Genomic DNA, 26,802 nt, shown 5'->3' on the forward strand with positions numbered 1-26,802 from the left:
TAAATTAGGAAAAACATTTTAGAGGCTGTAACTGATATAAATTGCTATCAATGTTCGTATACCTGAGCAATTTGGTTTTCTTTAATTTATTCTTAAGTTGGCTAACATACAGTGTAGTCTTGGCTTCAGGAGTAGATTCCAGAGATTCATCACTTACATATAACACCCAGTTCTCATCCCAACAATTGCCCTCCTTAATGCTCATCACCCATTTCCCCCACCCCCATCAACCCTCAGTTTGTTCTCTGTATTTAAGAGTCTCTTATGGTTTGCCCCACTCTCTGGGTTTTGTTTTTTTTTTTTTTTTTTTTGACATTCATTTGTTTTTGAGGAGAGAGACAGAGAGAGATCTTATGGTTCACCCCCCACTCTGGTTTTATTATTTTTGAGAGAGAGAGAGAGAGAGAGAGAGAGAGAGAGAGAGAGAAAGAGAACAGGGAGGGGCAGAGAGAGGGGGAGACACAGAATCCCAAGCAGATTCCAAGTTCTGAGCTGTCAGCACAGAGCTGGACACGGTGCCCCAACCCACGGACTGTGAGATCATGACCCAAGCCGAAGCCGAACACTTAACCAACTGAGTTACCCAGGCACCCCTCCCCTCTGTTTTTATCTTATTTTTCCTATCCTTCCCCTATGATCATCTGTTAAGTTTCTCAAATTCCACATATGAGTGAAATCATATGATATCTGTCTTTCTCTGACTTATTTTGCTTAGCATAATACCCTCCAGTTCCATCCATGCTGTTGCAAATGGCAAGATTTCATTCTTTTTCATCACCAAGTAGTATTCCATTATATATATGAATAAAATAAAATATATAAAATGGAATACTACTTGGAGATGAAAAAGAATTCCATTATATAGTATTCCATTATATATATATATATATATATATATATATATATATACACATATATATATATGAATAAAATAAAATATATAAAATGGAATACTGCTTGGTGATGAAAAAGAATGTGTATATATATATATATATATATAAAAATATATATATAATGGAACACTACTATATGTATACATATATACCACATCTTCATCAGTTGATGGACATTTGGGTTCTTTCCAATTTGGCTATTGTTGATACATTGAACAATTCTGATTAAAATATGGTTTCTAATATAATCATACAACAGTACCAAATAGTTCTGCATTGATCAGAAAAAAACTTAAGGGGCACCTAGGTGGCTCAGTCAGTTGGGCGGCCAACTCTTGGTTTCTGCTCAGGTCATGATTCCAAGGTCGATCAAGCCCCACATCAGGCTCCTTGCTGAGTGTGGAGCCTGCTTGGGATTCTTTCTCTCCCTCTCCTTGTTCCCCTCCCCAGCTCATGCTCTCCCTCTCTCTTTCTCTCAAAATAAATAAATAAACTTAAAAAGAAAAGAAAAAAGAAAAAATTTAAAGCACTATATCCCAGTCATGGAGCCAATAATTCAGAGCATTAAAAAAACTGAACTGGGATCAGCTAATGAAGACCAAAAAGGTAAGTGACACTAAAACCAGGTCATGAGGAATGACTGAAGAAAACGATGAAGTTTTACTTGAGATGAAGTCAAAATCTTCCTGATATTGCAAGAGTTTCTTATTTTATGAATTCAAAAGCAGAGGCACCTACATACTCAATGCTATCCTTATTGAAATTCCAATGGCATTTTCCACAGAAATAGAAACAATCCTAAAACCTACATGGAATCACAAAAGAACCTGAACAGCCAAAACAATCTTAAGAAAGAACAAAGCTGGAGGCATCACACTCCAATTTCAAACTATATCACAAAACAATAGTAATCAGAATAATATAGTATTGGCATGGAAACAGAGACATAGAACAATGGAACAGAATAGAAAGCCCAGAAACAAACCCACATACATGGTCAGTTAATTTACAACGAAGGAGCCAAGAATAATATATCGTGGGGGAAAGGACAGGCTCTTCAATAAATGGTATTGGGGAGGGGCGCCTGGATGGCTCAGTCAGTGGAGCGTCTGACTTCGTCTCAGGTCATGATTTCATGGTTCATGAGTTCCAGCCTCGCATCAGGCTCTGTGCTGACCAAGCTCAGAGCCTGGAGCTTGCTTCAAATTCTGTGTCTCCCTCTCTCTGCCCCTCTCCCACTCACATTCTGTCTCTCTCTCTCAAAAAATAAACACTAAAAATAAAAAATAAAAAATACATAAATGGTGTTGGGGAAACCGGACCACTATCTTACACCATACACAAATATTAACTCAAAATTTAAAGCACTTGAACATAAGACCTGAAACCATAAGTCGCCTGCAAGAAACCATAAATGGAAAGTTCCTTGATATTTGTCTTGGTGATCATTTCTTTTATTTGATACCAAATCTGCTCCTACCTTACTCATGCTCTCTCTCTCTCTCAACATAAAAAAATAAACTTAAAAGATTTTTAAAAAATTAGACAGGTAGGTGTTGGTGAGATGTGCAGAAAAGGGAACTCTTGTGCACTGTTGGTAGGAACAAAAATCAGAGCAGCCACTGTGAAAAACAGTATGGAGTTTCCTCAAAAAATTAAAATAGAACTGCCATATGACCCAGCAACTCTTCTGGGTATATATCCAAAGAAAATAAAATCAGGATCTCAAAGATATATCTGCGCTCCCATATCATTGCAACATTATAGTAGCCAAGACATGGGACAACTTAAGTGTACACACACACACACACACACACACACACACAGAGGAATTATTCAGCCACAAAAAAGAAGGAAATCTTGCCGTTTGTAACAGGGATGGAACTTGAGGGCATTATGCTAAGTGAAATAGGTCAGAGAGAGACAAATGCTACATAATCTCACTTCTATGCGGAATCTAAACAAAAGCCAGGGGTGCCTGGGTGGCTCAGTTGGTTAAGCATCCAACTGTTGATTTTGCCTCAAGTCATGGTCTCATGGTTCGTGAGTTCCAGTCCTGGGTCAGGCTCTGTGCTGACAGTGTGGAGCCTGCTTGGATTCTCTCTTTGCCTCTCTCCCCGTTTCTTTCTCAAAATAAACATAAACAATCAAACGAACCAAAAACCAAACTTATAAATTGAGAACAGACTGGCGTTTGCCAGAAGAGGGGGAGATGGGCAAAACAGATGAAGGTGGTCAAATAGTACAAACTTCCAGTTATAAAATGAGTAAGTCGAGGGGAGCCTGGGTGGCTCGGTCGGTTGAGTGGCTGACTTCGGCTAGGGTCATGAGCTTGCGGTCCGTGGTTTCGAGCCCCGCGTCGGGCTCTGGGCTGACGGCTCGGAGCCTGGAGCCTGTTTCCGATTCTGTGTCTCTCTTTCTGACCCTCCCCTGTTCATGCTCTGTCTCTGTCTCAGAGATGAATAAACGTTAAAAAAAATTTTTTTTTTAAATGAGTAAGTCGGGGCGTGCCTGGGTGGCTCAGTCAGCAAGGCGTCTGACTCCTGATTTCAGCTCAGGTCAAGACCTCACGGTTCATGGGATTGAGCCTCATGTTGGGCTCTGCACTGACAGTGTGGAGACTGCTTGGGATTCTCTCTCTCTCCCCCCCTCTGCCCCTCCCCCGCTCTCTCTCAAAATAAATAAATGCTAAAAATAAAATGGGTAATTCATGGGGATGTAATGTACAGTATGGTGACTATAGTTAATAATATTGTATTGTATGTTTGAACTTTGCTAAAAGAATTCATCTTAAAAGTTCTCATCATAAGAAAAAAACTGGCAACTGTGTGTGGTGATGGATGTTAACTAGACTTATTGTGGTGATCATTTCACAATATATACAAATATTTCATTACTACACCTGAAACTAATGTTATGTCAATTATATCTCAAAAACACATAATCACAGGTGGTGATCCTGTTACCTTTGATCAGACTAAAATATAGAATCATGAAGTTGTCTTGTGGAGATTGCTTGGATGTGATATGCCATAGCCTGAAAACATTCTGGAAAATCTCAGTAGCTCAGAAAAGTGCTCTTCCACTCAGCTCCGCAGCACTACCTTCACAGACTTAATTCCTATTTTCTTTTTGCTAAATCATCATCTCTGTTCCGCTTAGTCTTCCCCATAAACTGCTGGAGTTCTGCAGGTTGCCAACTAAAGACATAGCTTAAGTTCCAAAAGGGAGGGAGGGAGGAAGGAAGGAAGGAAGGAAGGAAAGAAGGGACGGAGGGAGGAAGAAAGGAAGTTCTTGGGAACTTATATCTCCCTAATCTGGTATACAATACTTGTTCTTCTGCAGAATCCCTAAAGCACCTTCTTGAGGTATCTAAATTTCAAAAAGCTCCAGCTAGGACACAGAAATGAAGTCCCCCACAACAAACAGGTAGAGAGTGGAAGCATGTGTGGATTGATAATCAAGACTTTAAGTACAAAGTTTTTAAAAGAAACTGCATACCAAGTTGCTTAAGAATGTTACCTTAGTAGGATGTTTTTTGGAAGCTTTTTTTTTTTTAATTTTTTTTTTCAACGTTTATTTATTTTGGGGACAGAGAGAGACAGAGCATGAATGGGGGAGGGGCAGAGAGAGAGGGAGACACAGAATCGGAAACAGGCTCCAGGCTCTGAGCCGTCAGCCCAGAGCCTGACGCGGGGCTCGAACTCACGGACCGCGAGATCGTGACCTGGCTGAAGTCGGACGCTTAACCGACTGCGCCACCCAGGCGCCCCGGAAGCTTTTTTTTAAAGGAATAAATTAATAAATACATAAATTTGTGTTAGGAAACCTCTTGCTTAGGTGGAGGAATAGATAACAGGTAGGAAGTGTGTCAGTTCTACAAAAACATTTTCTATGAATATTTTGTTCTAAATATAAGAAAACTGTTTTCTTATATTTAGGATCATAATTATGGCATAATTTTTTTACACCAATAATTTGAGTGTAATGGGGTCCTGTGACCAAAAAGGTTGAGAATTGTTGGTCTAATGAACCTAAAATCACTTTATAAACATAAAAAAAAAAAATGCTTCAAAAGTGTATTATATCAATTGTATCTAGAAACAGAAAAACAAAGTTAGATGAAGTAATATTCTCAATACTACTGAATAACCCAAACTTATGTAAGTTATTCAACTGATTTGTTGATGTTTCAAAGTAAGTTTTCTCCTAGACAGTGGTTTCTTCAAGTTAATTGCTGGCTAAGAACCAGGCATGTTAAAAATAAAGTGGGCAATAATGCACATGAGGACTATAGTTAACACTGTAGTATGGTATCTTTGAAAGTGGGGAGAGTAAATCACAAGCATTCTCATCACAAGAGGGGAAAAAAACCCTGTTTTTTGTATCTACAGGAGATGACGGAGGTTAACTAAACTTACTGTGGTAATCATTTCACAATCTAGGTCATTTTGCTGTATACCTTAAACTTACACAGTGCTATACATCAACTATATTTCAATAAAACCGGGGAGGAGGGTAGGGGGTTAAATTTCTCATCAATAAATAAATCCTGGACATGTATCTGATTGCTCAGTAGGATTATGAGCTGATTATTCTTTATAAGGATTATACTTTAAAAAATGTATTTTTTTAAGTTTTATTTGAGAGACGGAGACAGCATGAGTGGGGGAGGGGTGGAGAGAGAGGGAAAGAGAGAATCCCAAGCAGGCTCTGAACTGTCAGCTAAGAGCCTGATGTGGGGCTCAAACACACGAAACCAGATCATGACCTGAGCCAAAACAGAGTGGGACGCTTCACCGACTGAGCCACCCACGTGCCCCCCCCCCGCCCCCCCCCCTTTTAAAGTAGGCTTCTGTCCAGCGTGAAGCCCAACACAGGACCAGAACTCACGACCCTGAGATCTGACCTGAGCTGAGATCAAGAGTCAGATGCCCAACCAACTGAGCCACCCAGGCACCCCAAAGATATTTTTACTTAGAAGTCCTCATTACCTGGAGTATTTGTACTTCTTGGAGACAAACACAAGGTCTCAGATGTTCCTGCAAAAGTTGCAGATAACAAAGACTAATCATAACCTTTTAGAACCTGTATGCTAAAAGGAAAGAAACATTATCCCAGACTTTCCTAGTAGGATTTGAGAGAACCTGACAGATATAAACATAATTGGTAGAAGTGTACTGAATACACAGTAAGATAACAGGCTGTGTTCCAAGAATTTTGTGTATAAACTCACTCAATCCTCAGAACCACAAATGTGAGAGGCTAAGTAATTTGTCCAAAACCATGGATCAGCCTGCAGAATCATCAAAACCAGGCTAACCTGAGAAACTAGTCTTGGTTGTTTTAAACACTTTCAGTATCTCTTCTTGTGTATTCACAGTAACTCTGTTGGTAGCATTAGACTCAATTCCCAGGGAAAATAGTCCCTACACTTATTAGAATCCACTGCCTACAAAATGCCCTGGAAAAAGAACATCCCACACATAGCTTATGAGAAAGGTCAGGCAAAAGCTGTGGAAGGTCATTGGTTACACTGTCCACCTGTCTTTCCGCAGCTTCATGAGGGGAAGGCCAGCCAGTTTTCAGCTTTTACCTAGATCTGGCACCTACAAGTGCCAGCATACATCAAAGAACCACTTGCAATGCATCTAACATTCACACATATTAAAAAGTAGCTTGAGAAGCTACTTTCTAGCTTTTTTGTTCTGGACAAAAGACAAGTTACTGTAGGCTGCTTTTGACTAAATTAAAACCTACATATAAAAATCTCAAAACAATGTTGAGCAAAAGTAGCCAGATTTTTACTGTGTGCGTCCTTTCCTATAGAAGCATAAAAGCAGGCAGAATCTGTGGTATTAGAAGTTAGTGGCGGTGGCCAGTTGTGACTGCAAGTAGAAATTAGGGGATTTCTGGGATTCTAGTAATGTTTTCTCTTGATCTAAGCTCCAATTACAACAGGCAATTGTTCACTTCGTGCACATTATCATGCATTGTTTTGCATTTGACAGGAAATGTCTTCATTCACGTTTCAGGTGTTTCTTCTTCCCTTGCACAGAGTGGCTGTAACTCATCTGATTAGGTCTCCTCCACATTCACTCCCTTTCCCTGATCATCTTGAATTCTGTAATGGTAGATCCCTCACCTATACTCTCAAGGGTTCTTATTAATACAGGAAACTGTATAGTATAGTTTAATGCAAGTTTGTAAGTTAACGTACATAATGCAATACACTTTTTTTTTTTTCGAATTTCAGGGATGTGAGTGTGGTGACTGTCCCTTCTCTCAGCCCCAGGATTGGACAACTGATGTTGGATTAGGAGGGAATCAGGTGGTTAATACCCATTTTCTTGAGGCTCCTGTATTCTAATTGCTTAACTCCTCTCCATTCCACACCTTTTTTCAAAATTGTATTGCATAATAGAAAATTATATTGACACTAAGTGGTATCATGGAATGAGTACTTTATTCATATTTCTATTATGAGTTTTATACTACATGTATTTACATGTTTTCTGGGTCACACCTTCTACAAAGGCTAAAATGTCATCACCTCCTCAAAGGGTTTATTCTTTGAGTAGCAGCCCTATTGGATTTCTATAAAAGTTAAGATTCAATGAAGATAACTGATACTTGTTAAGCAGCCCAAAAGATACCTGACATTGTACTTGGCAATATGTTCTTACAGCCCTGATATCTTACTTAAGGGTAATTTCTCCATATAAAAGTGTTTATTAACCAGTTAACTAGCTTTCTGCCTGGTTGCTAACAGGGCTTGGAAATCTTGCTGCATAAACACTTGACAGAATAGCCTTCTAAATTGACTTACCATTTGAAGTAAAATGGGGTTATCAAGTTAAATCCAACAAACTGCATCAGCATAGCCTTCTCCTAGCCACTTTTTTAAGTGCAAAATGGTGGGTTATCTCCTACATGTCTTCTAGGGTGAGTTATGAGAATTAAATGTTATCATGTTTGCCTCTAGACAAAATTTTAATTAGACACACAAGTAGGAGAAAACCACTTTTAATTGAAAAATAAAGTAATACATCTCAAATAAGACTCTGTTTAACAACATAAACTGTAATTTGCTGAGGGAAATACAAGTGGTATTGTGAAATTTAAGGTATCAGAGTATCAAGAGTTTCCCTCCTTGAATTTAAGCTGTAAATCTGTAAAGCCTGTCCCTATTTCTAAACCACTGACAAAAGGTGAGATTTTAAACAAACATTTCCATACTGAGGAGTTCCCAGATAATAGCAGTCAATATTTTCCTTCTGAAAATGCTTATAGGAAAGACACACAAGACTATTATTGATATTTTAACTAATCCACAAACTTCAAAACACAATTTCATCAAGGTGATCTCTATTACAATTGTCCTTTAAAGAAGTTCTCAAATCTCAGAACGGTTTAACTTGATATACTGGAAGTATTAACTTTGAAAGAAAGTACTAAAGTTATTGCTTTAAACTGGAAAAACCTATGGCCAAAAATCTTTTTAAAAGAGTTCATTAAACAGCTATTCTTCCAATTACACTCTTGTAACTGCAGAGAAAATGTTCAAGCACATAGTAAACATCACTCTTTCGAATGACAGAACAAAGGCATATGTTATTAAGATGTATGGCTTTTTTTGGTGATTGTTATTACTACCCATAGTCATTACTGTTTGCCTGAAAAAGGTTTTTACAAAACTCCACTTCCAAAATTAACATTTTTATTAAATCAAGTTTAAAAAAAATGTTCACTGTAGAAAAGTCAACAAGGGTTTTAACAAAACCAAAATATACCCTTTCATACAATATATGTATATGTTAGCAGCAAACTACTTCTGAGATTTTCTTTTATGTTCTTTTAGTTATTTTAAAGAGAGCATAAACAATGCATGTTAGTATGGAATGTCAACTAATAACACTCTTTATCTTTCATTCTGTGGTTTAGGCCTTCTAGTACAAGTTATTTTATGATTCTCATTAATAAATATGAAGAACAAACCCAGTTTTGACTAAAAAGTAGTGAAACAGAATAGCTGGTAGCATCCATCTCATTACTTCATAGTCATGCATTATCTTTGAGAATAACAAATGAGCACCATATAAACAAGGTAATTATGTACGTGTGTAAATTCAATTTTAAGGTGTAATAGTAGCCAACTAGACCACTTAGCATTTGACTGTTACCTTTTAAAAGTTGGGTGATATACAAAATTTTAATCAAATCAGATAAATACATCAATCCCATATTGCTTGTATATTTAAAAAACCTTAATAGAAATTCTGTAGATAACCTGACAAACTGCATGCATATGTGTGTATATATACATACAAAAGCGTATGCATATATACATACACATCTTTAGCTTTGAATGAATTTCTAAACTGAGATGAAGCCAAACCTCATAGACGTAGAATATGATATCACCAACTGAAAGTTTCTAACGAAAGTTTCATCTTAGCTAAAGAGAAATACTGGCAATTGAAAACTCTGAGGCCAAAGAGCTGTACCTCAGCTTAATATACTTTAGGGTTTACAAATTAGTCAGCCAAACAAACAGGATTTGAAATTACCAACTGCTCACCAAAGAAATTTTTCTCTTAATATTTCCTTCTAGAGCAAAAAGGAAATATCTTTACAATGAACTTTCACTTTTTAAAGAGTTATAATTATTAAAGAAATCTCACTAGTCTTCAAAAATACTAAACATTATATAAATACAATTTTCTTATAGTTGAATTCTTCAGCTAGAATCTGTATTAAAAAAGTTTCCTTTGGATTGTTTCATTTAGCACTTCAAGTCTGCATTCTGCAACTCTGATAACTGGCTCAGATTTGGTAGGTTTATATCAATCACATCTTTCAGGATGTGCTACTGTGTGTTACCTGTGTACAAGAACATCAATGGGAGAACTGCACCAAATTCCAAAAGCAACATAAGGAAAAAGTCAAGAATGTATAATATAAAAAAGTTAAGTACAACAGGGAATCCCTTTTTTCCATTAATGAAATATAATCCTTTCAATATTTTTAAAGAATATGTCCTAACTTTCACTTTTAGATGGTTCACCTTTATTTTTTAATTGAAAAACTAAATCAAAAGACTGAATTACTTTTATTAATACACACATCAAGTTATTGAAACGGTGACTTCATGTAGTTTTCCCCTTAAAGATGGCACTTGCAGGCACAAAGATGCAGAGATGTCTACAGCCTTCAGATGTTTACTTGAAAAGATTCCTCAACAGCAGTTTGATATTGGGTTTCCTCATCTAGCTGAAGATTCTAAAAACAATGACATTAACATGTCAAAAGGAAAAACATATTTACTACTCAATACTTTGCCCAATACATTACACATACTTGAAATGGTTTATTTTTATACTATAATATATACTCTCCTTTAAAATATAAGATTTAAATACCTGAACTTTAATAAGTAATTAATTTCAGTTGTAATTATTTAAGAATAATTGATAAATACATAGGATCAGCAGAGAATGAAATTTCAAAGTTATAATGACCTTATGATAAGGCCATTAATTAAAAGTACAGTTAAAGGTAACCCACAATCATAAGTGATAAATTCTGTCATCACTAGAAAAGAATGCCAAATGTCTAAAAATAAATTCATTTTAAAGAAAATGAGCATTTACTGAATTAAGAGCACTGAATGGCAGTTTTGTTTGTTTGTTTGTTTGTTTGTTTTAAGTTTATTTATTTTGAGAGAGAGACAAAGTGTGAGTCCGGGAGGGGCAGAGAGAGAGATAGAGAGCGAGAGCCAGAGAGAATCCCAAGCAGGCTCTGCACTGTCAGCACAGAGCCTGACACGAGGCATGAACCCAGAAACCGTGAGATCATGACCTGAGCTGAAGTCAGATGTTTAACCGACTGAGCCACCCAGGCACCCCGAATAGCAGCTTCTTAATAATAACACAAAGCTAAAAACTATTGCTCAATCTTAGTTATATCGCTACTTTCACTTAAACAATTCTGCTTACTATCAATTATGTCCTATCGGTTTGCTTTAATAGGCTTCCACTTGACAGTCCTAATAATTAAAATTACATACTCTTCTGTGGCAAAAAAAAAAAAAAAAAACCCAATCTGACAATTAGATCAAAAGTGGTTCACAAGATAGATTTTTGTTTTTTCAAATCATAGTTCTCCACAGTAAACATTTATTTAAAATGAGAATTTAAGAATCTATAATTATTTCATAAAAATGCTAAAATTATGTGTAAATTCTGTTCATTCCATTGTCAGAACTGCACATACCTGTGCTTATTTCCTAAACTGGAAAACAAGTATCAGCCATTCTTTGTCAGGATCAATATTGAATTAGATAAGGTTTTAATTCACTGAAGTTGAATAAAATGTAATTTCACAATACAACAAATCATCTAATTTTAAAAAAAAAAAATTATGACACATTTAGAAGGTAGAAAGTAACCACATGTTTTGCTTTAGGGATGCATTTTTACATTATGTAACTTCCCTTGTGCACCCTGTTAAAAGCCATCAACTAAGACCAGAATCTACTCAACCTGGCTCTACTTAATAATTAAGCTCCCTCACTTTTAAAAAAGACTGTACCTCATGTGGATACAAGAAATCTATTATAATAAGCAACTTAGTATAAGTTGAGAAATACACACTCCATCTGTTGAACCATTTTTACTTCTCTAAGCAGGTACAGTTATCCCTTAAATCTAGACAGTTTTCATATAAGTCATCATCTGGACAATCTGGGAGTCTGCTCTTCTTATATTAATTATCTCTCTAGTATAGGATGTGAATAGTAAATTCACCTTTTATCACTTCCACAAACCAAAGTTCACCTAGATTACAAAAACAACAGAACCTGCTCTATAACCATCCAGTATGATACAACAGCTGGTCTCAAAACTCAAGTCTAGATCGAAAAAAGTTAATTTAACTTGAATATTTAAGCAGTATTTTCTTAAGCTTAAAGAATTTCACTTACCACAAATTCTCCATAATCAAACTGATGTCTCTGATTTAGATGACTAACGAAATTTCTAGTAATCTGGCTAGGATCTCCCCAAGGAAGAGACACACAAATAGGACACGTCTATAAGAAACAGAATGTTTTAAATAAAAAATAATGAAAATAACCAAACATACAAATTATTGAAAGTATTAAAATAACACAGGCTTATGTTACCGAAAACATTTATATGAAAACCATTTCTAAGATCCAAATTTTAGGAAAAGATCACTTCTGGACCAAATTACCTCAGATAAATTATAGTAATATAATTCAACACAATAAAAAGATCTTATACATTTTATTAGTTTAAACTCTGATTATACAACTGTTTGAATTGAAACACACCCAATCATAATTGCTAATTAATAACAATCATAGTTGCTATCATTAACAAGTACGTAATCTCATTTGAGCCACAAAGAACTATAATTATTATGACTTTTTTATAAGTAAAATGAAAGTGAAGTAAACTTTAAATTGTATCCTTAAGGTTTTAATGAGGACATACTAAAAAGTGAATGTATGATATACTGAAATGAAATAAGAAACTTTTGGTAATTGGACTCTAGTCAAAGTCTGTGCTGTGTTAAATACAATGCAGAAACAAAAATCTGCTAGTGTGATATAAAACAAATGAAATCTCTTAAATGTGAGATTTCTCCTGGAGATATCTTTGGCAATTGTATGTTTATTTAACAGTAACTGACCCTCTCCTAATGAGCAAAGTAGGTGGTATCTCCCTTAGTGCTATGTGAGAGTTTAAGGGCGGCCTCAACAGTTACTGAGGTGTATTCTTTCTCACTTTTTTCTAGTACATCCACTAAAACTGCTTAGAAATATCTATAATCCTTAATTTATAAAATTTTCCTTCTACTCTTATTTCTGAAGAAAATATTTATGTATCAAAATGTACAGCTGAAAAGGAAGTATCTCTTCCAGTTCAGTTCAGTTTCTCCTGTTCCATCCACAGGTGAAATCACTTACCTATGTAACTCATGTTCCAAAAGAGGACTTGTAGGACCATTACCACAATCTTGGAATCCCGCACTCCACTCTGTCTCCCTCATTCATCAAAAAGGTCTCACCCCTTTCTTACACAGCCTCAAAATGGCATCAAAAAGATATGTATGCATCAAAAAGAAAGTACAATTCTTTTCCTTCCTTACTTTATGCATTCATACACTAGATTCTGCAAGGATACAATTAAAAATACCTACTGACTTTATACTTATTTATAAGCGTTTTCACCTGCAGCAAATCCACCAGATCAGACCCAGTCGTTTGCATTCTCTAGACTAAGAAACCGAGAAGCCCCAATAAAGTTTGGTTCTGCCACTCCTCAAATGAATCCCCAGCTCACCTTTCATTATTTCACTCTCCTCCGGGCTATTCTCCTACATTACCCTTACAATAAGCATCTCCCTTTTTATAAGTGAGTTACTGGAATTTTAAATATCTCGTTTTGCTTCACAGTCATCAATTTTTTGTTGACCTAAACCTACCTTAATGATAATGCCCCATCCAAATTTAAATCAACTCCTTTCCCTTGTACACATGAAATGAAATAAATGAAACAGTGTATTTAAAAATGCAGAGGGGCGCCTGGGTGGCGCAGTCGGTTAAGCGTCCGACTTCAGCCAGGTCACGATCTCGCGGTCCGTGAGTTCGAGCCCCGCGTCGGGCTCTGGGCGGATGGCTCAGAGCCTGGAGCCTGTTTCCGATTCTGTGTCTCCCTCTCTCTCTGCCCCTCCCCCGTTCATGCTCTGTCTCTCTCTGTCCCAAAAATAAATAAACGTTGAAAAAAAAAAATTAAAAAAAAAATAAATAAAAATGCAGAAGAACATCTTAAACATATGTACTTACCACAGGAACTATCTGAAATAAGTGATTACTGTTACAGTGATCCAGTAAACGCTGCCTGGTAAAATTTGATTCTTGACACAAGGGACACTTAAAGGTAGGATGCCCAGAAGAGCTATAAAACAATTTTAAATGAATTGTACTTAATTTGAAATTGTAACATAAAAATTATGCTTTCTTATTCTGACCAATTACTGTAAGTTTCTTTTTTAAAAAGTTATACTTATTAGACTATTTAAAATTTTGAAAAAACTATCTTCAGTAAATCATCTACAACAGATGTTCCCAAACAATCTCAGTTTACGTACCCTTAAAATGTCTCAGTACATTTTTTTCATGGTGCCTCAAGGCCTAAAACAAAACAAATCTAGCTGTCCCACTTATGAAGCAGTTAGGTCCAAACAACTTAAATTTAATCATTTGTGTAAGGCCAAAAGATGTCACTATAACTCCCCTGAAAGTTGTACATATCCTGTGGTGTCCCAGTTTGGACACCCCCGTTATCTAAGAACTCAAAACTTTTAAAAGACTCCCATCAAGATCATATCTTTAGCTTATCCCAGTCTCTAGCAATCAAACATACAAAATTCATAAGAAAAGTGAAAAATAAAAGCATCAATCATCAGAATGATCAACATTTCAAAACATTTTGAGGATCACACATCAATGATGTTTAATACCTCAGAATTTCAACAAGAGACAGTTCAATATTGACAACTCTACCTAAATTATGCATGGAAGAAACCTGACCACTCCTGAAAAAGGAGAGCTAAAAAGGAGAGCTATTCTAATTTAATGTGATCTGTAAAAGCATCTGCAGCATTTATTTCTAAATTCCCAACTTCTAGCATTGTCTGATGAATTCACTAAGAAAGTTTAATTTAAAAAATCTATTTTTATAAAGTGATAGATGTAATTTACTAAAGTAGCAGAATTTTCAAAAGCTTACCTTGTATTCTCTTGATAAGTTTCTGTGTTATCAGACGTAGATGTTTCACTCCTATTACTTAAGAAACATAGAGAGGGAATAGTTAATACTTCAAGTAATAAAGCACATTACACATTCATTAACTTGAATTGCTAATGAAAATGACTAGTCTGAATTTGTTTTAAAGCCTGAACTTCAAATAGTTCTGAACTATGAAACAATTATGGCATCACTTACTTTTTAAATAAGTTTGAGTAAGACGACTGTTTATTAAGTCCTTATATGTCCTTTAAAATTAATTTATGCAATTGCAAATAAATAATATAGAATTTTTCAGGATTATCTTAAATCCGTAGCATGATAATATTTCCCCAGGTCCTTCAGACTTTCACAGTAAGAGACTCTTCTACCTAATCTACTAAGTTACTGAATGCTGGGGCTGAGGCAAGAATTTGTGAACTTTCTGACTTGTAACTAGGATATGGTTTAAAGCTATGGCCTCCAACGTGGAGTAGGCGTAAGAAAATATTTTTGAAAATATTTAAGAAAATCATTATGTTCATATTTTCCAAAAAGGAACTAGGCTTTCCAACATTTAATATACAGAACCATTTGACATCCTCACTTGGACCCTGTGCCAGAGCCAAATGTCATGTGCAGCATTAGAGAAATCCAGAGGAAAGAGTGGGTATATTCTAAATGGGAACTGTCACTTAGGCATTACAGAACTTCATCAGTGTGGTCAATTTTATAGAAACAAGGCCTTTCAATAGCAGAAACATTAAAACAGAAATGAAAAAAGAAGTGGGCAAGAAAACTGTACCCTACAGAGATTTTCTCTTATATCTCAACACCAGAGTTAAAAGAGTTGTTAAACTTAGAAAACTGGTTATTCATATTTTTACAAAAACAAAAACAAAAAACAAGCAGTACTACTATACCATCTCAATAACAGATGTAATTTTCTTTTTGATTTTTTAAAATTTGTTTTTCATAATAAAGCTATATACAAGAAAGTTGTATATATACTGTAGACACCCTTCCAATGACAGCTCCTTCTATGAAGATAAACCATGTTAGCTCTCCACACAGATCTTATGCTGAGTGAGCAAGCAAGCTTCCCAGTTTCTACACCCAAAGAGACTATTAAACCACTATTTTCTGCACCTTTCCAGCAGATCTCATCTGTCTCTTCAGGTAAAGGTGGTATTTTAACAATGTGGAGACTAAACACCTTTTTAAAATAACTCAGTCAGAGACTGCATTTATTAAAGAGATGTTATGATTTTGTCACCAAAAACAGTATGTATCACTTATTTTAAAAAATCTCCTATCAATGTTTTTAAACTTTGTAACAGATTTTTCTAATTGCTTTAAAAATCTTCCAAATAAGGGCACCTAGCTGGCTCAGTCAGTACAGCATGCATCTTGATCTCAGGGTTATGAGTTCAAGCCCCACAGTGGGCACTGAGTTTACTTTTTTAAAAATTTAAAAATTAAAAAGTAAACAAAATCTTCCAAATAAAGGGGCTCCTGCATGGCTCAGTCAGGTGTGCATCTGACTTCAGCTCAGATCATGATTTCACGGTTCATGAGTTCAAACTCCACATGGGGCTCGCTGCTGTCAGCCTGTCAGCACAGAGCCCACTTCGGATCCTCTGTTTCCCTCCTCTCTCTGCCCCTCCCCAACTTGGGCTCTCTCTCACATAAAATTAAAAAATAAAATAAGAACATTAAAAATATCTTCCAAATCAACACAATCACTGGGTTTTGAAGGTGCCCTTTAGAAACATTTTAACAAGGGCGCCTGGGTGGCTCAGTCAGTTAAGTGTCCAACTCTTGGTTTCAGCTCAGGTCACGATCTCACAGTTTTCTGAGTTCAAGCCCTGTCTCGGGTTCTGTGCTGGCAGCACAGAGCCTGCTTGGGATCCTCTTTCTCTCCTCTCTCTTCCCCTCCCCTACTCGTGTTGTCTCTATTTCTTTCGAAATAAATAAACAAACTTAAAAAAATAAAAACATTGTTACAACTTCTGATTGCTTTGTAATAACAACTATAACATCATTAAGGAAGATGAAAATTTCAACAAAAGCTCTTTTGACATTTAGTGAGTGAAACTGAAAATTTTAGTAATCTCAACCTATGACATACTCCTTCCATTCAGATCTGTATCTTTTTTGTATGGTAGGTATATTTTTCAGCTATGACAGTCATCAAAATCAAGTATCAACGTAAAGTGAACATAGTTCCAAATCTCTGATTATGTCACAGTGTTTAAGATTAAAAAAAATTTTAGGAAGTACAGTCAACAACACTGGTTTTAGTGAAAGTATTAATAAAACTTTAAGAATAAAATATTTTATACCATTAAATAAAGCAAAACTTATTTTAAAGTAACGATTTCGTCTTTATCTCACTTAAATTTTGCATGCTTTATAACATAAAGTATCAGTACTGTAAAAATACATGCGTAGTTTTTAAATAAACATACACACAGTAGGAATGCATGCCTGATTTTTTTCACTGATGAGATATGAAATCACAAAAGTGATTTAAAACATTTTAATATCAAATTTAACGCTCTTTTAAAATGCTTTCTCTCTCTTCCATTGCCCATATAGTTCTGTTTTCCATTACAACTCTCATTATCATCATTCCAGCCCTTTCTAGTCATTTGTAACATGTCTATTACTGGTAGCCTACTCATTTACTCCAGAAATACATCAATGGGTTCAATAACAGAAAATCTATCACTGACAGCATATTAACAATTAAAATTAAAAAAGATAATTTCATTTGATGCAGAAAAATATCATCCAATAAAATTCAATCTCCATAACGTAAACAAAAACAAAAAAAACCCCTCTGATCATTCACAAAGCTTTTAAAAGTACAAACGCCTAGGGGAACCTGGGTGGCTCAATCAGTTAAGCATCCAACTCCTGATTTCGGCTCAGTTCATGATTTCATGGTTCGTGGGTTGGAACCCCACGCAGGCCTCAGCCCTGGCAGCCTGGAGCCTACTTGGGATTCCTCTCTCTCTCCCTCTTTCCCCTCATACTCTCTCTGTCCTTTCCCCTGCTTGCACTCTCTCTCTCTAAATAAACATTAAAAAATAAATACAAATGCGTAGACTCTAGATATCACAATATCTTGGAATGGAGCCAGATGTATATATATGTATATATTTTTTTAATTCCATTAAAGATTCTGATTTGAATAGAACCATTTAAGGAGGAAATCTTAAGTTGAGAGTGATAGCATCATGACACAGATAAAGAATAACTATGTTAGGTTAAAAATAAAACATTGTAAACATAATAGAAAATTCTAGATGCATTCCCACTTAAAATGAAGAACAAGAAAAAGGTGCCTCCTATTTAATATCAGATAGAGATCTTAGTTAATGCAATAAATTATGACATGAAGCACTAAGAGACAAAACTGTATAAAAAACAAAATAATTTTCCATTTAATAAATCTAGGGGCGCCTGGGTGGCGCAGTCGGTTAAGCGTCCGACTTCAGCCAGGTCACGATCTCGCGGTCCGTGAGTTCGAGCCCCGCGTCGGGCTCTGGGCGGATGGCTCAGAGCCTGGAGCCTGTTTCCGATTCTGTGTCTCCCTCTCTCTCTGCCCCTCCCCCGTTCATGCTCTGTCTCTCTCTGTCCCAAAAATAAATAAACGTTGAAAAAAAAAATTTTTTTTTAAATAATCTAAAAACATAACTAATAAATCAACAGTTGCAAAATACAACCTTAATGTATAAATCTGTACTAATCCTAATCACTAGGAATAACCAGTTAGATTATGAAACAGGAAACAAATCCATTTGTATATTAATAAAAACTATACACTTTTCGGAAAAGATACAATAAAACATTTACACATGCTCTAAACGGATTTCTTTTAGCATATTTTTTAAATGTTTGTTTATTTTTGAGAGAGCGCATACACAATGCGGGGAGGTGCAGAAAGAGAGACACAATGTGCAGCAGGCTCCAGGCTTAGAGCTGTGGGCTCAAAGCCCAACCCAGGGCTCGAACCCAAGAACTGTGAGATCATGACCTGAGCCAAAGTCGGACGCGCAACCAACTGAGCCACTCAGGCGCCCCTCTTCCAGCATATTTTTTTAAAAATGGGAGAGAGAGGTGGGAAAAATCAGTACCATATGATGTCAATTCTCTCCAAATTAATGTATTTTCAATAAATTCAACCTCTATATCGCCTCTGATCAAAATCTCTACAGAGATTTTCAGGAGACTCAAAAATCTGATCCTAAAATTCATATGGAATAGCAAAGGATCAGTAACAGCAGAGAGTGTTTTGTAAGTAAAACAAGGTGGGAAATTTTCTTTATCTGACATTAAGACTCACTGTTAAAGTCATAGTGATTAAGATAGCCTGATACTAGACAATAAACAAATAGACCAATAGAACAGAATACAGAGATGTGCAGGACTGAAATGGCATTGTAAATCAGTGAGAAAAAATGGACCCAATGAATGGTACTGGGACAAATGACTAATCACGTGAGGAAAAATTTTCCTGTCACATTATACATCCAAAATAAATGTGAAAAGCAAAACTTTAAAATGTTAAAGAAAAAAATATCTTATAACCTGATGTAGGAAAAGATTTCTCAAGCATGACACAAAAAGCAAAAATCATGAAGAAAATAATTATATTTCTATATATACATACAGAAATATAATATATATTTTAGTATGTCAAAAGACACCATAACAAGACTAGCCAAAAACTGAACAAACGCATTTGCAATCAGGAAACAAAAGCAAAAACAGACAAGCAGGACTGTCTCAAATTAAAAAGCTTCTGCACAGCAAAGGAAACAAGAAGTGAAAACATGACCTACAGAATGGAAGAAAATATTTGTAAACCATGTACCTGATAAACAGTGAATTTACAAAATATATAAGAAACTCCTACAACTCAACAGCAGACACTACCAACCCAATTACAAAATGGGCTAAAAACTTGAATAAATAATTCTTCAAAGATAATCTACAAATGGCCAACAGGTATAACGCTCAAGGCCACTAATCATCAGGGAAATGCAAATCAAAACCACAATGAGCTATCACTTCATACCTGTTATGATAGCTATTATCAAAAGAACAAAAGACAAGTGTTAGTGAGAGTGTGGAGAAACTGGAACCCTTGTATATTGTAGGTGGGAATGCAAAAATGGTGCAGCCACTATAGAAAACCGTACGGAGGCTCCCCCACAAAAAAAACAAGCAAAACTACCATATGATTCAGCAATCTCACCTGTGGGTCTTTATCCAAAACAACTGAAATCAGGACAGTAAAGAAATATTAGCATTCCCATGTTCACTCTAGTGCTATTCATAATAGCCAAAAGGCAGAAACAATCTTGTGAATGCATAAAGAAACAAAGATGTGAATGGATAAAGAAAATGTGGTATATACATACAATGGATTATTCACCCTTAAAAGGAAATCCTGCAAGTGAATGAATCCTGCAGATGACATGAATGTACCTCATGTTATGCTAAATTAAATAAGGCCAGTCACATTTCAGTTGCATGATTTCAGTTACATGAAGTTAAGTAGACTAGCCAAACTCATAAAAGCAAAGAATAGAATGGTGGTTGCCAGAGGCTACAAGAGGATGAAATAGGGAGTTACTAATCAACATGTATAAAACATAAGTTACGCAAGGCAGGTTCTAGAGATTTGGGGTACAACATTGTGCCTACAGATAACAATACTATTTTATACACTTAAAAATCAGTTAAGAGGATAGCTAGCTAGCTCATATTAAGTTTGTTTTCCAAATTTTAAAAAAAGGTAAGGGGGTGCCTGACTGATTAAGAAGAGCGTGCGATTACTGATCTCAGGGTTGTGAGTTTGAGCCCCATGTTGGGAGTAGAGATTACTTAAATAAAACTTTTTTTAAAAAGGAAAAAAAAGAATTAAAATTATGTATAACTATGCCATTTAATGCTAAATTAAACTGTGATAGTCCTTAAAGCAAAGTTTTCAAAATACTACAGTATCCCATTTCTAGTCTTTTAAAAATATAAAGAAAACCTCAAGTTCTATGTTTATGTGTTTTACAAAATGGCAAAAAAATATTTAGTTCTGAGTAAAATATATATATATATATATATATATAAATATTTGTAATGCATGTAATAAAGGATTATCATCCATATTATATAAAGAAGGCTTATGAATAATGAAAACCCATTTTATATAATACTTGTACCAGATTCCTTAATAAAGATTTAGCCACTAAAAATGTTCAACATCTTGGAGAAAAGATGACAATGTAAGATTGCCTTCAACTTTAATTCAGTCTTTGTGAAGAGCTATATTTGGACTAAACTGTATGAATCCACTGATACCTACTTATTAATGTTTACAAGGAGTCAAAATTAGTAGGAAAAGCCTACAAACAGACCAAACAATTTCCAAGGAAGATAAAATGTGTCTGGTATCTTAATGATTACATTCATCTTCCTTCCCACTCCTCCTCATCCTCACTTCTAGAGGCTAAAGAAAACAGAAAGCATGCAGTCTTATACATTAAAACGAGAATTTTATTGTTGTGAGCTACAAATGGACTTAACTAGCACTGCTATATATTTATTATGATGAACTACCCCATACTAATGCAATAATTTTGTTAAACATCCTCCAATATTTGTTACTCCATAGTACATAGTTCTACCCTGAATGATTTGACTGAAACTCGTGGGCTAGTTTATTTTGGATTACTCAACTGGAAGTTATACTACTACATACACAGAAAAGGGGACTGTGTCTGTTTTGCTCATCCCTGTACATTCTATAACATGTAGAGTGTGCCCAGTAGTTCAGAAAGTATAATAAATCTATGTTGAACTAATAAAATGATCTATGGATTTTGAAATTTTGTTACTACTGAGATAGGTACATGCAAACACCACTCTAAGAATTTCCAGTCAAGGGGCACCTGGGTGGCTCAGTCAGTTAAACATCCGACTTCAGCTCAGGTCATGATCTCACAGTCTATGAGTTCGAGCCCCACATCGGGCTCTGTGCTGTCAGTTCAGAGTCTGGAGCTTGCATCGGATTCTATGTCTCCCTCTCTCTCTGCCCCTCCCGCACTCGCACTCTGTCTTTCGAAAAATGAATAAATGCAAAAACAAAAATATTAAAATTAAAAAAAAAAATTTCCACAGTCATGGAGTCAGAGTTTAAATCATCCATTTGTACTTATGAAGGAATACTGTGAACTGTACCCTGAGAAAACATATGTGCTCTACTCTTAGGGAGTCCCTTGACTTTGCCATGGAGAGGTCTTTATTAATAAAGTAATGAATTTTCAGGGTGCCTGGTGGCCCAGTCGGTTAAATGTCTCTCTTTTTTTTTTAATGTTTACTTATTTATTTTGAGAGAGAGAAAGAGAGAGAGCATGCACGTGCGCGCGCACACACACACACACACACACACACACACACACACACACGTGGGGGAAGGGCAGAGAGAGAGAGGGAGAGAGAGAATTCCAAGCAGGCGCCAAGCTATCAGCACAGAGCCAGATGTAGAGCTCAAACTCACAAACCATGAGATCATGGCCTGAGCCAAAATCAAGAGTAGGATGCTTAACCAAGTGAGTCACCCAGGCACCCCATGCATCCGACTCTTGATTTTGGCTCAGGTCATGATGTCATGGTTTGTGAGATGGAGCCCTGCATTGAGCTCTGTGCTGAGCTCAGAGCCTGCTTGGGATTCTCTCTCTCTTTCTGTGTCCCTCCCTGCTCTCTCCCACAGGTGCATTTTCTCTTTCTCAAATAAACTTAAAAAAAAAAAAGGCAATGAATTTTCATAAAATGCCACCAAATCCTCAGCTATTAATTACATGGCTCTGCTCTTTATCAGCAATATAAAATGTATCCTCTCTCCAGTTACTTGACAGAGAGTAAGACCTTAAATTCTCCAAACTGAGATGTTTATTAAAAACTTAGCAGCTAGCAAATAATCTTCATGGAGAACTGCATGAATATATAGATCCTGTCCATTCGACCACCACCCCTAGATTAAGCCAGAATATCAGAAATTCAGAGAAAAGCCCCTGGAAGGAAAGTTTTAATACACTGCAATAAGGCATTATCATATGCTACAATGAAGGTCTTTAAATTAGAGTCCTATGTAACGTGTTTTGTATTTACCACAGGAAAGATGATATTTAACTGCATAGTTTCTTCTTTTGAGGATGCTATGGGCAAAATCATTTCAGTATCACTTTTTTAGTATCAGAAATAGCTGTGTTTCTTATTAGAAACTACTTTGTTTACAATATCATTGATAATGTCAATAACTTAATGGATGTTTTCTTCTTTGTCCTAGCTACTTGGAAGCTGAGAAATATAGTATATAGGATATTACAATATATTTGGCTACTAACTGAAATCCTTATATACTGGGTATCTTTTGCCCCTCCAGATCTTCTCTCCATTGTGCACCATGCTTTGTGTACTGAGAGACTAACCTGCATCAACAGGCTCCCCTCTCTGCTTCCCAGTTGGGTTCAGCCCAGCAGGCAACTGGGAAGGTAAAACAGGAGAGCTAGGACACTTATTTCCCAGACTCCTTCCCAGCAAAACTGCCTCAGCTGGCTGCATCCTCACTAACTGTCCTCTCCATATAGCTTTATAGCTTTCTGTCTCCGAGTTCTGGTATTTACTTCCTCCCCTCCCCTGACCCAGAGTATATCACTCACCACTCCTTGTGATTTAGCTGCTCACCCAACACCCTACTCTTTGAAAACAGTCCCTTTACTAAATTCTCCTCAAACTACCTAATTTGAACATACTGTTTCTTTCCTCCCAAGACCTTTACTATATCCTGGCATCATATCTTCTATTCCCTGCCATTAAAAACAAACAAAAAACCCCCCAAAACAAAAAAAAAAAAACCTTCTTTTCCTTCCATCACCACTTTCCTTACTAACAATCCATACACAAACCCAATTTTTCCATTGCAATTAGAATTTGCACAGGATATAAAAATGAATAATACCAAGAAGCCCATTCTAGATTTTAAAAAGACAGACTAAACAAATAAAGTGTTAGAGGGTCTAGTTGGAGAACAAAGAAAGGAAGAAATTCTAGAGGTCAGAAAGATTCTACATATCTAACACTTGGTCTAAATCTTCAAAGAGAAGAAAAAGTCCATTGACTGGCAAAGTGTGAGTTGGAGTGGTGGGAAAAGGGACTACTACTGGTAAAACTATGTAGATGAGGGAATAATGAGGGTGATATTTAAAAACTAACATTTACCGAACAAGGTACTACTATTCAATATGCTTTGCCTTTATTGACCTATTTATTGGCTTCCAACCCAACGAGGTACTAATAGTATCATTACCATCCACTTTTTTAAAACAGATGAGAAAACTGAAGTATAGTTTCCTGCCAAAATCATACAATTACTAAGTGACAGAGCCTGGGACCCAGGCAGTCTCTCCAAGGGTTCATTTTTTTTTTAATCACTAACTTATACTGCTTCTCAAGGATGACAAGGATATGGTATGAATAATTCAACATGGCTAAGGCATATGATGCAATGATGGGTAACCAAGAAAGAGAAAGGCCAAAAGGGGAAAGGCAAGTGCCAGATCAAAAAGGGCTTTAGAATAAAGAATTCTGTCTTATAAACCAGTTGTTGGATTTTAGATCATGGAACTTCTTAAGAATCTCAACATCCTTTCTCCAGAACAATGCACATACACAAAACATTTGGTAGTTTAGGTAGTTCACAGAGTCCTTGGTGGCCCTTGGAACCCAGGATGAGAAACAATGCTATCAGGTCATGCATGGCTAAGTTACTGACAAGGTACAAGGAGGCAGGTTTAAGGACAGGGAGAAAGAGATCAGAATTGCACTTCTGAAATAACAATTTGGCAATGTAAAACACATTCGAGTAGGACCACCCACAAAAAGACTGTTGCAATAGTTCAAGTGAGAGATGATGAGGGCTTGAGCTAGGGAAGTGACACTACTTTTAGAAGAAAGGCACAGAAGAGGAACACTGCTATCAGGAATCAAACTGGATCTGAGAAGTAAGACAGAAGGCAAGACTCCTGAGAAGAAACTTTGGTTCTTTAACAAGCAGTGACTGCAAAAATCATACATACTAGGAACTTTGCTAAGCACTGGAAAGACAATGTTAAACAAGACAAACCACCTCACACTTAAGAATAATCTATTAGGTTAATAACAAATTGTTGAGTAATTTCAATATAGCAGAGATACAATAACAAAGAAAGCACAGGGATGAAGGAACCTGGGATTTTTTTAAAAAACTGTAAAATAGGAGTGACCCATTTCATCTAATGACACTAAGTCAAGTAAAATGAGAATCTAAAAAGAATCTTGCAAGGGCACCTGGCTGGCTCAGTCAGTGGAGCTTTGAGCATGTGACTCTTGATCTCAGGGTCAAGAGTTCAAGGCCCACATTGGGCACGGAGCCTACTTAAAAAACGGGTGGGGGGGGTGCCGTCTGGGTGGCTTAGTCATTTAAGCATCTGACTCCCGATTTGGGCTCAGGTCATGATCTCACAGTTCATGGGATTGAGTCCCATGTCAGGCTCTGTCTGCACTGACAGTGGGGAGGTATGGAGTCTGCTCGGTATTCTCTCTCACCCTCTCTTTCTCTGCCCCTCCTCCGTTTGCTCTCTCTCAAAATAAATAAGTAAACTTAAAAAAAAAATTAAAAAAATTGTCGACTAGGCAATCAGAAAATTACTAAACACTAGAACAGTTTCAAATAAGGAGTAGAGAAGGCTACATACAGTATGAGTGCTTAAGAGTAGTTAATCACTGAAAATTAGCAACACATGAAATGAAATGCTACTCAAATAAAATCTTGAGAGAGACTGCTTAACACATTGTCTCCTGGGAGCCTTTCTAGACTACTGCCAATACTGCCTTTCCTTACACAAGGATATATGCATAGGTGGTAATATTATAAAGAAAAGCAAGGGAATAAATAACCTAAAAAAGAGGAGAGTGGTTACGTCGGGGAATATGCAGTTCAAAAGGACATGGGGTCCCAAGAAGATTTTAAGACCCTGAAGAATGTTCTATTTTTTAATTTGTGTTAGGAGTAACTGGATATTTGTCTTAATGCTATTAAAATCACACATGTACATTTCAGCCATTATTCTGTGTAAAATACATTTCATAAAAATGTTTAATATACACACATCAGAGACAATAAAACATAAATAAAAACAAAATCTACTTTAAAAAAAGAGGGGAACTAAAATAGGGCTAAGAATTTAATAGTACCAAGTTTCACTTTTATATGACATTTTACTATGAAAATTAAAATTTCAAACAACTCTATTGCTCAATAGCAAATAAAAAAGATTTTAGTTGAAAGGGATTTTTAGTTTTCAAGTAATTTCAATTGCAAAAGAAAACAGCCTTCAACCTTCATGTTTGTTTTTTATTCAAAGAAATGTAGATTTTTTTTTTAAGAATTATTTTTGAGGGGCGCCTGGGTGGCGCAGTCGGTTGGGCGTCCGACTTCAGCCAGGTCACGATCTCGCGGTCCGTGAGTTCGAGCCCCGCGTCAGGCTCTGGGCTGACAGCTCAGAGCCTGGAGCCCATTTCAGATTCTATGTCTCCCTCTCTCTCTGCCCCTTCCCCGTTCATGCTCTGTCTCTCTCTGTCCCAAAAATAAATAAACGTTGAAAAAAAAAATTAAAAAAAAAAAAAAGAATTATTTTTGAATAACATAAGCTTAAGTATACCATGAAGTCACTCTCCCCGATGCAATCTTAGAGAAGTTAAACAAGCTTGAAGGCAAATATATTTCTGTTACTTAGGAATTTAAACACACACACCCCCCAAAACAAAAAAAACCTTATCACACGGTTACCCCAAACAATCCCATTTTAACTATAAAAATTCTCTTTTTAAGAATAAATATTGCTTACCTGTTCCCTACTGAATCTTGAGAGATCTGAAAGTTTGGAATGATAGAGGAAACACCATATTCATCTTGATACTTCTTACAAGATTTGTAATGATGTCTCATGCGATAGAATTTAATCTGTAAATTATTGATCAAA

The 26,802-nt window shown here is 36.1% G+C and overlaps 1 protein-coding gene across 4 annotated transcripts in view; it reads right to left on the reverse strand.

The window, feature by feature from the left end:
- Positions 1-7,903: 7,903 nt before the first annotated feature.
- The window catches only part of RNF138 (ring finger protein 138), a 32,833-nt gene continuing 13,934 nt past the window's right edge, over positions 7,904-26,802 (reverse strand). For 2 of the 4 annotated variants that reach the window (XM_040479145.1, XM_040479146.1), the window contains exons 4-8: positions 26,668-26,783; positions 14,714-14,764; positions 13,768-13,879; positions 11,878-11,985; positions 7,904-10,175 (exon numbers count right to left, since the gene is read on the reverse strand). In XM_040479145.1, coding sequence (XP_040335079.1) covers positions 10,107-10,175; positions 11,878-11,985; positions 13,768-13,879; positions 14,714-14,764; positions 26,668-26,783 — 456 coding nt within the window. In that variant the 3' untranslated portion in view covers positions 7,904-10,106. Of the gene's footprint in view, positions 10,176-11,877; positions 11,986-13,767; positions 13,880-14,713; positions 14,771-26,667; positions 26,784-26,802 lie in introns of all 4 variants that reach the window. The other 2 variants (XM_040479143.1, XM_040479144.1) reach the window with 1 other exon arrangement.

The sequence above is a fragment of the Herpailurus yagouaroundi genome, unplaced genomic scaffold (genome assembly GCF_014898765.1).
Source record: "Herpailurus yagouaroundi ecotype Mexico unplaced genomic scaffold, PumYag 142, whole genome shotgun sequence".
Lineage (NCBI taxonomy): Eukaryota > Metazoa > Chordata > Mammalia > Carnivora > Felidae > Herpailurus > Herpailurus yagouaroundi.